This window comes from Petromyzon marinus, chromosome 24 (assembly GCF_048934315.1).
Source record: "Petromyzon marinus isolate PM22_M1 ecotype Great Lakes invasive population chromosome 24, UKy_Petmar_22M1.pri1.0, whole genome shotgun sequence".
Classification (NCBI taxonomy): domain Eukaryota; kingdom Metazoa; phylum Chordata; class Hyperoartia; order Petromyzontiformes; family Petromyzontidae; genus Petromyzon; species Petromyzon marinus.
In genome coordinates, this window is record NC_133690.1 from 2,413,215 (window position 1) to 2,427,169 (window position 13,955).

A 13,955-nucleotide genomic window follows, 5' to 3' on the forward strand; every position below is an offset into this window, starting at 1 on the left:
CACACACATTGACGCAGACACGCACATCGACTCACATGCACACATGGACTTAGACACACATTATTATTTAAACATTTAGCAAGGTATTTGTGAAATATTAGTTGCACACACACACCACGCACACACATTGACTAACACACACACATCAACTGACACACAGACATATCAACTCACGCACACACACATCGACTCGCACACACACACAGACGTACACAGACAGACATCATGGCAGACACGCACATGGACTCACGCACACAAGGACTTAGACACAATAATAATTAGATTAATATTAATCAAGTAAATTGAGAAATATTAGTTGTCAGCACACAAACAAAAATATGGTAATATTTTGAAGATGATAAATAAAATAATAAGTTTCTATGTACATGAGTTTAGCGAAAGAAGCTTGAAAGAGAAATGAGTTGTCTGCACACAAACATTATAAATGTAATATTTGCAAGGTGATTATTGTAACTGTAGTGACATCAAGGATGTCACTGTATAGTGCCGGCCCGGGAGGGCCGTGGCGTGCGATGTACTTACATCGTGGACAGCACCGTGTGGGTTGCTCTGTGAGGCCGGCTCTAGCACAGCACGGCGTGCGATGCAACGTCATCGCGTACACCCCGTAGGTGGGTGTAGTACCAGCCCTAGCGGGGCTTGGTGAGCGCTGGGATAGCGCGGGCACCACGCATAGCGTGTGGTGTGGGCTCCCACAGGGGGGAGCGGGAGAATGTCAGCCTAGGGACAGGGTTGCCCCGGGCCATGGCACTCTGGTTGACCCCGTAAACACGTGATCTGGAGTGTCCACAGAGAAGGCCCCAAGTGGGGGGGGCTAGGGGGTGATCACGTGTCCGGGGAGAGCTCTCGAGAGGGATCGAGAGGGAGCTAGAACGCTCGAGAAGGTGGGCGGGGCCGAGGGCAGAGCCGGCCCCGACCTGGGAGGATATAAGGTGGGTCCCTGAGAGGGACCGGGCTTTCTTCGCTCTACAAGCTGGAAGGTCTCCGTCTACAAGCTGGAAGCTCTACGTCCTACGAGGCATCAACACGTGGCCGGGGACCCAAGTGAGGGTCCAACCCTTCGTAGCTGTAACTCCTACGTATAGTGTAGTTAGCTGGTCACCATAGCAGGTACCACCACAGTCAGTATGCATTGCTGTAATCATAGCAGGTAACACCACAGTCAGTATGCATTGCTGTAATCAAAGAAGGTACCACCACAGTCAATATGCACTGCTGTTATCATAGCAGGTTCCACCACAGCAGTATGCACTGCTGCAGTGAAGCGAGGTACCACCAGTCAGTATGCACTGCTGTAGCAATAGCAGGATAACACCACAGTCAAAGCAGGCACCACCACAGTGGGTATGCACTGCTGTAGTCATAGCAGGTATCACCACAGTCAGTATGCACTGCTGCAGTGATAGCAGGCTCCACCACAGTCAGTATGCACTGCTGCAGTGATAGCAGGCATCACCACAGTGGGTATGCACTGCTGTAGTGATAGCAGGTGCCACCACAGTCGGTATGCATTGCTGTAGTGATAGCAGGTACCACCACAGTCGGGAAGCATAGCTGCAGTGATAGCAGGTACCACCACAGCCGGTATGCATTGCTGTAGTCGTAGCAAGTACCACCAGTCAGTATGCACTGCTGTAGTCAAAACAGGTACCAACACAGTCGGAATGCACTGCTGTAGTGATAGCAGGTATCACCAGTCAGTATGTACTGCTGCAGTGATATCAGGTTCTACCACAGTCAGTATGCACTGCTGCAGTGATAGCAGGTTCCACCACAGTCGGTATGCACTGCTGTAATGATAGCAGGTACCACCACAGTCAGTATGCACTGCTGCAGTGATAGCAGGTTCCACCACAGTCAGTATACATTGCTGTAGTTAAAGCAGGGCCCACCACAGTCATTATGTACTGCTGCAGTGATAGCAGGTTCCACCAGTCAGTATACATTGCTGTAATTAAAGCAGGGCCCACCAGTCAGTATGTATTGCTGCAGTGATAGCAGGCACCACCACAGTCGGTATGCACTGCTGTAGTGATAGCAGGTGCCACCACAGTCGGTATGCACTGGTGTAGTTATAGCAGGTACCACCACAGTCGGTATGCACTGCTGTCGTAATAGCAGCTACCACCACAGTCGGTATGCACTGCTGTAATCATAGCAGGTACCACCACAGTCAGTATGCACTGCTGTAATCATAGCTGGTGCCACCACAGTCAGTATGCACTGCTGTAATCATAGCAGGTCACACCACAGTCAGTATGCACTGCTGTAGTGAAAGCAGCTACCACCACAGTGTGCATGCACTGCTGTAGTTAAAGCAAGGACCACCACAGCCAGTATGCACTGCTGTCATGAAAGCAGGTACCACCACAGTGGGTATGCACTGCTGTAGTCATAGCAGGTACGACCACAATCAGTATGCATTGCTGCAGTGCTAGCAAGTTCCACCACAGTCAGTATGCACTGCTGCAATGATAGCAGGTTCCACCACAGTCGCTATGCACTGCTGTAGTGATAGTACAGGGGTCGGGAACCTATGGCTCGCGAGCCAGATGTGGCTCTTTTGATGATTGCATATGGCTCACAGATAAAACAAAATATTCTCACTTGTTTTAATCCATCCATCGATTTTTCACTGCGCATGTCCTGTTCAGGGCTGCAGGAGCAATTGTCCATTATTTTAATTGGATGATACTGGCCTACGTTTGCCGTTGCTGGGTAAAACAGGTAAACGCCCCCTTTTGAATCAGTCTGAGACTGCGTCTGCTCGGTCATTAGCTCAAAGCTAACCCTTCGACGAAGAAGATGGCGAAAAGAAAAAAAGACGACGAGTATCGTACATTTCAGGACGAATGGACCGAAGAATTCGCCTTTGTGGAGAGAGCGGGTTCTGCGGTGTGTCTAATTTGCAATGACAAAATTACATCGTTGAAACGGTCGAATGTAAAGCGGCACTTCGACACGCGCCACGCTACCTTTGCATCAAAATACCCTGCGGGAGACAGCAGAAAGAAAGCGTGCCAAGAGCTTCTGAGCAGGGTGCAAGCTAGCCAGCAGCAACTCCGCGTATGGACCCGGCAAGGTGACTATAATTCGGCTAGCTTTGCTGGTTCTTTAGCAATAGTGAGGAACGGAAAACCATTCACAGATGGCGAGTATGCTAAAACGTTCATGCTGGATGTAGCCAATGAACTTTTTGATGATCTTCCGAACAAAGACAAGATAATCAAACGGATACAAGACATGCCTCTGTCGGCAAGAACTGTTCATGATCGTACCATCGTGATGGCAAACAAAGTGGAGGAAACGCAAGTGAAGGACATAAATGCAGCGCCGTTCTTTTCTCTGGCTTTGGATGAGTCAACAGACGTGAGCCATTTGTCGCAGTTCAGCGTGATTGCAAGATATGCTGTTGGTGACACACTGCGCGAAGAAAGTCTTGCTGTTCTGCCATTAAAAGGGTCCACAAGAGGTGAGGATTTATTCAAGTCTTTCATGGAGTTTGCTCAAGAAAAAAGTCTACCTATGGATAAACTTCTCTCAGTGTGTACTGATGGTGCTCCGTGTATGGTGGGGAAAAACAAAGGATTTGTGGCGCTTCTCCGTGAACATGAAAATAGACCCATCCTAAGTTTCCATTGCATTATACACCAGGAGGCACTTTGTGCTCAGATGTGTGACAGGCAGTTTGGCGAAGTGATGTCGCTGGTCATTCGTGTGATCAACTTTATTGTTGCCCGAGCCTTAAATGATCGCCAGTTTAAAACACTGCTGGATGAAGTTGTAAATAACTATCCTGGTCTGCTTTTGCACAGCAATGTGCGTTGGTTGTCAAGAGGGAAGGTGCTTAGCCGTTTTGCGGCTTGCCTGAACGAAATCCGGACTTTCCTTGAAATGAAAGGCGTCGGGCATCCTGAGCTAGCCGACACCGAGTGGCTCCTCAAGTTTTACTATCTCGTAGATCTGACTGAACATCTGAACCAGCTCAACGTGAAAATGCAAGGCATTGGAAATACAGTGTTATCCCTTCAACAGGCTGTATTTGCTTTTGAAAACAAGCTGGAGCTTTTCATCACGGATCTTGAAACAGGTCGTTTACTACATTTTGAAAAACTGAGCCAATTTAAAGATGCATGCACAGCAAGTGAGCCCATTCAAAACCTTGATCTCCACCAGCTAGCTGGCTGCACATCTAGTCTCCTACAGTCCTTCAAAGCACGCTTTGGAGAATTTCGTGAGCACACTCGTCTTTTTAAGTTCATCACCCATCCAAACGAGTGTTCACTGAACACAGCCGACCTGAATTACATCCCTGGTGTCTCCGTCAGAGATTTTGAAGCAGAAGTGGCTGACCTGAAGGCCTCAGACATGTGGGTGAATAAGTTCAAGTCACTGAATGAAGATTTGGAAAGAATCACACGACAGAAAGCGGAGTTGGCGAGCAAGCACATGTGGACAGAAATGAAAAAACTCCAACCCGAAGACCAGCTGATTCTCAAAACTTGGAATGCGCTTCCTGTCACATACCACACACTGCAGCGTGTGAGTATTGCTGTATTGACCATGTTTGGATCTACGTATGCATGTGAGCAGTCATTCTCACATCTTAAAAACATCAAGTCCAACCTACGATCACGTTTAACGGATGAAAGCCTCAACGCTTGCATGAAGCTTAACCTCACCAAGTACCAACCCGACTACAAAGTACCAACCCGACTACAAAGACATCAGCAAATCCATGCAGCACCAGAAGTCGCATTAATGGTGAGTGTTATAACAACATTATTTAAAAGAATAAATTCAGAGGCTTATTATACTGACATTAAGTTGAATTCACTTTTAAAATATATTATATGGCTCTCACTGAAATAAATTTCCAAATTTTTTGCTTTCATGGCTCTCTTAGTCAAAAAGGTTCCCGACCCCTGTGATAGTAGATACTGCTACCGAGTTGGTAGGTACTGCTATATAGTCAGTAGATACAACTACAGAGTCAATAGATACTACTTGCTCTGTTGTATATAGGGTGTGTAGGTATATATACCTATTTGGGGGTAAATATATATTTTGAGGGGAGGGGGTTGACAATTTTAGGTAACCTTTTAGATCAACCATTTACCCCCCACTTTCTATAACTTTTTGGACTTCTGCAAGCCTCTTATAATTTTGTTAGTGGAGAAATGGACATACGGCCCACCGGGCTTTCACAATAGCTTAGTTTATGTGTATGTATATGTAAGGTTTTTAAGATAAGTTGTCAAATATATTTTTCGCCCGGGCAACGCCGGGTACTTCCCGCTAGCATTATATAATTTTTACAATTAAGGCAGCATGATTGATGAATGTGTGAAACGTGTGTTTGGTTATTTGCAAGTGTTCACCACTTCCAATGTAATTTCACCAAAAATAATGTATTATAGCATATTAACATGCATGTGTTTTACCACTTGCATTAAAAGTTGCACTTGGAAAGTACTGGAATGCCCGGATGCTGCTGACGAAAAGGGAGTTTACGTGCAAAGCCAATTGACTGTGGTTATCTGTGGCTCCCATGGGAAGCAGCCCAGAATTTTGCTCAGGTTACCTTGAAGGGCTCATGAATGTTCTGATAGCACCTCGTAATCATCTCCTTGGCCTTTTTGGAATCATTCATTTCAAGCCACCCCACTGCAAACATACTCTGTGTGCAACAACAACACATTGCAACATAAAAGCATTCACATACATCATCGACAGAAATTAAATCTCTACTCACAGCACTTACAGTCATAAGGAGACACCTGGAGTGTTTTATACATATTTTTTTTTACAGTATCTAATGACTGCAAAGCTGTTAAGACGTGATGTGTGTTAAAACACATTTACACATCTGCGATTTGCTTTTGATTGAGACATTTACTAACGGCTCATGTATTACTATTATATTTTCAAACTCTTTGCAGATAATGATTTGAGCTTTAATTAGATTCAACTGTCAAAGCTTTTCATATTATTTGGTTTTTCGGTAAAGTCACGTAGATAGAAAAATAAAGTGAATAAAATAATAAAATAAAAATCCTGGTTCTTAATTTGATTGTGTACTGGCAGTCTATAATGTAGACTGTAGCAATGGTTATTAAGCTGGGTGAGTGTACTGGTAGTCTATAATGTAGACTGTAGCCTGGTTTTTAACCTCGGTGAGTTTACTGGCAGTCTATAATGTAGACTGTAGCCTGGTTTTAAGCTTGGTGAGCGTATTGGCAGTCTATAATATAGACTGCAGCCTGGTTCTTAACCTCGATGAGCATACTGGCAGTCTATAATGTAGACTGTGGGCCTGGTTCTTAACCTGAGTGAGCATACTGGCAGTCTATAATGTAGACTTATTCTTTGTTTTTTTCGGTAATAACAAAAAGATAAAAACCACGACGTTTTGATCACAACACAAGTGGTCATCAGGAAAAGGGGGGTTTAGCCTCTGAAGGCAAACTGTTTATAAAGGTTTAAAATTGGTGTAGCCCAAGTGTCAGCAGCATGAGCGGGGCAGCTGTTAATATAACTGATGGTAGTCGCGGGCTACGATGGTGCTGGTGGTGGGTTTCCACCAATTAAAGGGCTGCCAGGTAAAGGTTTAACATGGGCGTAGCTCAGGTGTAGCAGCATGGGCAGGGGCAGCTAATGTTAATATAAGTGATGGTAGTAGTAAACGTTATTACTGAAAGAACCAAAGAATACGTCTACATTATAGACTGCCAGTACGCTCACTCAGGTTAAGAACCATTGCTACAGTCTGCATTATAGACTTCCAGTACACTCACTGAGGTTAAGAACTTGGCTACAGTCTACATTATAGACTGCCAGTATGCTCGAAGTTAAGAACCAGGCCACAGTCTACATTATAGACTGCCAGTACACTTACCCAGCTGAATAACCATTGCTACAGTCTACATTATAGACTGCCAGTACACTAACCAAACTTAATAACGAGGCTGCAGTCTACATTATAGAACGCCAGTACACTCACTCAGATTAAGAACCAGGATGTTTATTTTTATTATTTATGTATGTGACTTTACCGAAAGAACCAAAGAATATGAATTCCTGCAGTCACTAAAATTTTAAGTCAAAATGTCAATGCTCTTGTTTCTCATCGAATATTGAAAGGACTTGTACTTAAACATAATCTTATTAGGCTTCACGTGTCTGGGTTTTAAAAACATTGTACAATGTTCCAGGTACATTTTAGGCAAATAACCATGCAAGAAAGCATTAATCTATGCCGGTAAATGGATGGAAACTGAAATCGTTAGTTTTCCCACATTACATGATATATGTATAGTATTGTGGTTAATTGCCAAGGCAACTGTTTTGGCCACTTGTACAAGATGCGATTCCGACGAAGAAACATATGTACATATTTAATAACAAACCACTCATGGAAAGTTAATTTCTGCAGGTTTAATCGTACCCAGGTCATGGCAGGCCCATCATGGTCTGTCACTTCCTCGTACAATTCCAGGTCGTTCTTTCTCATCTGTGCGCTCATGGGAAACCCCAAAGGGAAGCCAAGGAGGATCACATCGGCTTGCTTCACAGACTCGCCTGAGAGTCAAAACACCAGGAAACAACCGTGAACGTGCCTCTGTGTGAAAACGATACTGAAGTTGTTAAAGCCCTGCCATGTTACACGAAACAAAGACAAATATCCCTTGTATATCCTTAACAGACTGTTGGGGCAAGTGCTGGTAGCGAGCAACTATGAAGGCCGGCATGGTACACAAGGGGGTGGGTGGCCAGCACCACGCCCGACTGCCTCTGTCTTCCGAGTGGCGATGTTTACACATTGTACCAGGTACTCATTTGAAGCTGAGTCGACCATGGAGAGGAGGCCCAAGACCGGTTCAGATAATCGTCACTGGTGTTGGCCGTGAGCGGGAATTGAACTCGGGTCACTGGGTTCGTAGTGCAGTGCGCTAACCGCTACATTACCGCTCCCCACAAAGACAAAGATCCCCGTATAGCCTGAACAGACTGTTGGGGCAAGTGCTGTTAGCGAGCACCTATGAAGGTCGGCACAGCACACGAGCGGGTGGGTGGCCAGCACCAAACACACCTCCATGTTTAAATGGACTAATGTAGGAGTCGCAAGAGCTAGGTTTAAAGAAGCATCTTCTGGCTTGAGAAAACACTGGGTTTTCAAGATTTAAAACATTTTTAAAACCTAGCTTACACATCTGTAGACAAATGTATCAACTTTATTTTAAGCTGTTTCACACACAACCATTGATTGCTATTTATTTATGTCTCAACGTAAAGTGCTTTCAGACGTGTTATTGTTCCTGTTTTCAAAGTTGATGTCTCTATGGTAAGATTATAATCTTTTTTATTATTTTGTTCACCATGAACTTACTTTTTTCGTATATTATTATTGCTATATTTTTTCATAAGTTTTCTGTGCAACGATATGTGGCAAATTGAGGAAAGCAATCTGATTAATAGATGTATAATTGGACAAAGAAAAACAATTATTGCTGAAATGAACATTTAGGCATTGGTGCTCATCTCCTGTTTGCAACCCTGAGCAAGTGGTGGAAACTGCAGAATCTTATGGCAGGAGTGAAACTATCCTTAGGACAACCACGGTTGATTTTCCACAAGTTGATACTCATTTATTGACCCCCAGGCAGATGAAGGGCTGAGTCAACCCCCAGCCAGGATTTAAACGCTCAACCTTCTGATTGCGAGCCGCTCTCTTTTGCGCAGTGGTAGAAAACAAAACATAAAAAGTAATGTTCTTTCACAAATAAGCATAAGTTGCCAAACATATCGAAAGGACCCCAAAAAAGTGTGATCACAGGTGAGAATGGGCAACCTCAGATTATAGACCAGGCTGTGTAAAGCGGTAGTGAACAAATTAAACTTCATAGGGCCCTAACAGCCAGAAAGTGTTGCACAATTGAAACGTATCAAGAAAAACAATTTAAGCACTTTATCTGGGTTTTTCCACTTGGATAAGGTGTCAAATTCATTGATAAACTCGGACAATATAATCTGCATCGCAATAGCATCTCCCCTAGTTTTCAACAAAGATTTACGAATGCCTCTAATACTGAAAACAGTTTGGATGTTTTACCGAGATTGTATCCATCATACTCTGGGTGGTAGTTTTTCTCGTGGTCGATGGGAATTTTTAGTTTGCTTGAAATGTCTTTCCATTTCGGAGGGACGGGAACTTTCAGTAGTTCTCCCAGATCCGAGGCAAAGTCAAGGCTGTGGCAAAATGGATATTAAAATTACAATCGACACGGATCTTGAAGACAGTAAAGCAAATCAAAAAATTTTTTAAGTGCTAATATCACCCTCAATAAATTCGGCATCAGTACACATTGCAACAGAATGGGAGCAGTACAGGAGGCACGGAGCAACAGGATTGAGAACAGAAACCCGTCACGCCTTTTAGCGGCTAACACTGACTGAGCAGAGTCAATTGCAACCGTGCGCAGCGAATAGCACAAGAAATCTAAGTAGTAAATAACATAAGCAAATAAAATAAATGAAAAGTAAAGAGAGAGTTTTTATTTAATATTAGACTTCATGGGATGGCAAGTCTGATTAGGTGTCAGTTTAACACGTAGGCTTAACACGTAGGTGTGTCTTACACAGACCACGGAATTGACCACAACATTATTGCAGTTGATACATAGTTGAATTAGGAGCCATAGGGATCTGAGTATGGTGGTGATGCGAATCTATAAGTCGCATGCTGTAGAATTAGTCTTGAGAAAAGCAAGTTTCAGGGGAGTATAGACACACGAATGCATGGTTATATGTCTCAACAAAAGATGTGGATTCGGGAGCTGTTGCACCAAGCAGAGGTGTGAGATCCTGCAAAGTTGAGATGTGGCAAGAGACAACTCCAGGCTTCCACGTGCTCAAAGCCAGCAAGATGTCAAGAGTTTAGGAGGTGCATGCTCAAATTAGAATCTGTATTGAGTGCAGTTTTGTACTTCAAGGTTTGTACACTTAATGTTAATGGGGTCCCACTAATTACCAAAAAGTGCCACGAAGCACCTCAATAATTACCACAAAGTATCGCAAAGTACCACAAAGTACTGAAATAATTACCTCGAATTATGTTGTGTCTGTTATTTATTTAAAATGCATTGTTGTGTATGATATTCAAGGAATGTTGTACTATGTGGTATTTTCTGGTGCTATTTAGTATTACGTGGCACTTTGTGTTACATTGTAGTAATTAATAGGACCAGTTTAACACGTAGGCTTTTGCGACCAATATTATTCATAATAAAGGCTTTTGGGTAGATCGCGTTATTTATAAATGTGTCGCAACCCTCCACCACCCGACATGGCCAATCAGTAAAAATATGTCACGTTGACAAAAGACAAATAGCCCTCGCTGAGCTTACATTTATATTTACAAGCAAATTTCCGGGCCCTGGCCGAGCTCAGCCCTCGCCGAGCTTACATGTACAAGCAAATGTCTCTCTCCTACTCGCTCCTATATTAACATTAGCTGCCCCACCCATCTCTAAACCTTTATAAAAGCTCCCTGCCTCATCAGATTTCCCCTTCTTTTTCACCTGAAGATGATTGCCTGTGTTGCGATCGAAAACTCGTGATCTATCATTTTTTCTACCTACGTGACTTTACCGAAAGAACCAAAGAGTATAAATAGTTCACTACATTAGCCCACCGGTGTGTTGAAGAGTGAATCACAACATTTACAATTTTTTAGTACGTTTCGCTGGTAATTACATCCAGCATCATCGGGCAATTTGCCAGAATAGTTATTATGAATTAATAGGATCCTCTGCCTATACCACTGCCAAGGCAGTTCCTTCAAATCTCATTAAAATTTTAATCTCATATTTCTTGTATCTGCGATAGTGTTCTTGGAACCTTACTGTGTGATAGTCCTACACCACAACACATATGAATTACTCGTTGTTTTTTTCGGTAAAGTCACATATGTAGAAATACAATAAAATTATATTAAAACAAAAAACAATCACGACGTTTCGATCACAACGCAAGCGATCTTCATCAGGTGTCAAGAACATATCACGGAGGTAAATACAACAAAAAGATGAGATACGAGAATTCAACAAACCTGAAAAAAACATTATGTATTTCCTATTTAAGCTTCTGTTCATCCCTCCGCCCCCCCTTTCTGCCTCCCTGTCCGTCTTTCCTCCCTCCTTACCTCTTGGTGGACTTGTATATGTATTTCTACTGACCGTGTACCTCGTATTTTTCATTCTATCTATGCTGGTATGTGCAATCCAATGTTGAACACGAAATTTAACACTCTTCTGAAATTCGTGGTCCGCCAGGAAGTGTCTAACTGTGTTGTTGGCCTGACTGGATGTGCTTCACATAATGTTTTTTCAGGTTTGTTGAATTCTCGTCTCTCATCTTTTTGTTGTATTTACCTCCGTGATTTGTTCTTTACACCTGATGAAGATCGCTTGCGTTGTGATCGAAACGTCGTGATTGTTTTTGGTTTTAATATAATTTTATTGTATTTCTACATACGTGACTTTACCGAAAAAAACAATGAGTAATTTTATGCAGTCACGAAAGCTTTAATACATATGAATTGTCTGCGAGCTTTAGAAATAAGTAATTGATTAATCAAAGCAATACATTACACATTGTCATTAATCACTCATGGAAGTTGTACATTTCAGAGGCTAAAATTAAATAGATGAACAACAATACAAAGGTCTGCAGAATATTTCTGTGAGTTGGTGTAAAGTTAGTTGAGTGGAAGGTCAAAAGTGGTGGGAGGAAAACATGGGTATACATTTCCACCTCTTTCAAGATGTCTGGCCAGTGTGGAAGAGTAGACCAAAATACTCTCGATTAAAGGTATCTTGAGCTCTCTTTCGTGGAGGCCCTTCTGCCAGCGGGGACATGAGCAAGCAATTGCAAGGCTGCACCTTTACCTACGTGAGTTAGTAGCGCCTTACCTGTATTTAGCCACGACATTTGTATAGACAGAGTTTTTGACGCCATTATGGTACTCATCTGGAGGCATCACATCTATAAAGAGAACACATTCAATGTGACAGAGCAGTTGTGCCCAAGTGGCTCAGTGGGATCAACCTCTTCGATCGCAAGCAAATCATCATATTATGTAGAACTGGAAGCTACTGCTATTTCATACTGTCCTTTGAACCATGGCTTACAGATTCAAATGGTTCCGATTTTGAACACCACATTCCCACCCTTTGCACTGCATTGAAACAACTAAAACCCCTGAACAACCCAAACTTCCTCCAGCATTTTCTCTGCCCCTGATATGATGTAGCACTTTAAACAAACATATCTCGAAATCACTTTTAAACACTTTCTGTAGATTATGAGAAACACATCCGACAGAAAAATGCATGCAGGCTGGTAACAAAGAACAGGAGTGATAATAAAATGTGAAAAAGGTGATTTGTAGAAAACGACATGGTTGTAATCAAAATATTGATTTTAAAAAATATGGTCACAGGTTATGTAAAAGAGTTAATAAATCTGATGAGGAAATATATTCTGAAATGGATGATGTGTGATTCCTACTAAGCCTTGTTGACTCCAACCAGTCTGTATTTTACACATCCTCAAAGCCCCCCTTTTAATAACACTGCACTAATTACCGGATCAGGAAAAAAATTGCGTCTGTTTTTTTATTAATATTTGGGATAAAATTCGATCCATTCCACATTTTGTAACCCATGTGGCAAATTCCACACAAACACTCCCATTCCACTTTTACAGCACACTTGCAGAATGGCCCAAAGTGGGCAGAGTCAGTTGCCATTGATAGAGAAACGTTTATGCTAAAATATGTGGAGACTTTTTTAAAGTTACAATGACATCTATAAAATTACGACTGCTTGCCACCAAACACAAACATCTATTTAAATGAAAGACAACACAAAAATACGAACGATTCAACCTTGATTTGAAGCTTTCGTGACTGCAGGAATCCACTCTTTGGTTCTTTCGGTAAAGTCACGTAGGTAGATCAAATAATAGATTACGACGTTTCGATTGCAACGCAAGCGACCGTCCTCAGGTGAGGTGAGAACGGTCGCTTGCGTTGTGATCGAAACGTCGTGATCTATTATTTTGTCAAACCTTACGTGACTTTACCGAAAGAACCAAAGAGTAATACTAAAGATTGTTGCATTTAGTTTTTTTTTACTTTTGCGAAGGTGCAAGGAAATCAACAATCTAAGCTTTGATTGAGTGGGACTGCCTGTACCTCGAATAGACTGGACAATTGCTACCATTTGCGGTAACGCTATTGCTTAGCCTTCCCAAGTACACATGTACAGTACCATTATCTAACAATGCACGTCTTTGTTATTCAATAACAACCTCAAATTCCCCATGCAGCTTGTCCATACTTATGTGTACAGAAGACTTACTGTTAATGTCATAGCATTTCTCAGACTTATTCCACTCCACACGGCTTTTCCAGTATTCCGCGATAGACTTCACCACATCCCATCCTCCCAGTTGTGAAAAGAAGTTTAAATCCTGTGACAGTACAATGACAATCAGTACAGATGTGCATCTGCAATGCTGCAAAATATTCAGAATATTTTTCTTATGTCACCCAGGTCTTTCTTACAAAAGAGAAAACCTTAAAGGGCTCACGTAATCTGAAAATGTTGACATTTAAAACACAAAAAAACCCAACAAACTGTCTCATATTGCAATAGCTAGAGAATGTGTATCCAAGGCTGCCTGACCTGAGTGTGAAGCTTCATCAGTGAGAAGAATGGAAAGTTATGGCTAATAGCACATTAATTATTTGGTTGGTAAAATTAGAACCATCTGGAGAGGCTAATTAACGTATTGCCAGGCAGTCAACAGTTGCCTTTATATTTGTAGTGAAATAACGCGCGCGGGGGCTTGCAAGCTGTGTGCATGCA

The 13,955-nt window shown here is 42.5% G+C and overlaps 1 protein-coding gene across 11 annotated transcripts in view; it reads right to left on the reverse strand.

The window, feature by feature from the left end:
- Nucleotides 1-13,955, reverse strand: part of PGGHG (protein-glucosylgalactosylhydroxylysine glucosidase) — a 58,303-nt gene that overhangs the window by 22,387 nt on the left and 21,961 nt on the right. For all 11 annotated transcript variants that reach the window (XM_032959823.2, XM_032959822.2, XM_032959819.2 and 8 more), the window contains 5 exons: nt 13,446-13,557; nt 11,994-12,066; nt 9,134-9,270; nt 7,469-7,602; nt 5,606-5,701 (listed from right to left, as the gene is read on the reverse strand). In XM_032959823.2, the coding sequence (XP_032815714.1) occupies nt 5,606-5,701; nt 7,469-7,602; nt 9,134-9,270; nt 11,994-12,066; nt 13,446-13,557 (552 nt within the window). The remainder of the gene's footprint in view (nt 1-5,605; nt 5,702-7,468; nt 7,603-9,133; nt 9,271-11,993; nt 12,067-13,445; nt 13,558-13,955) is intronic.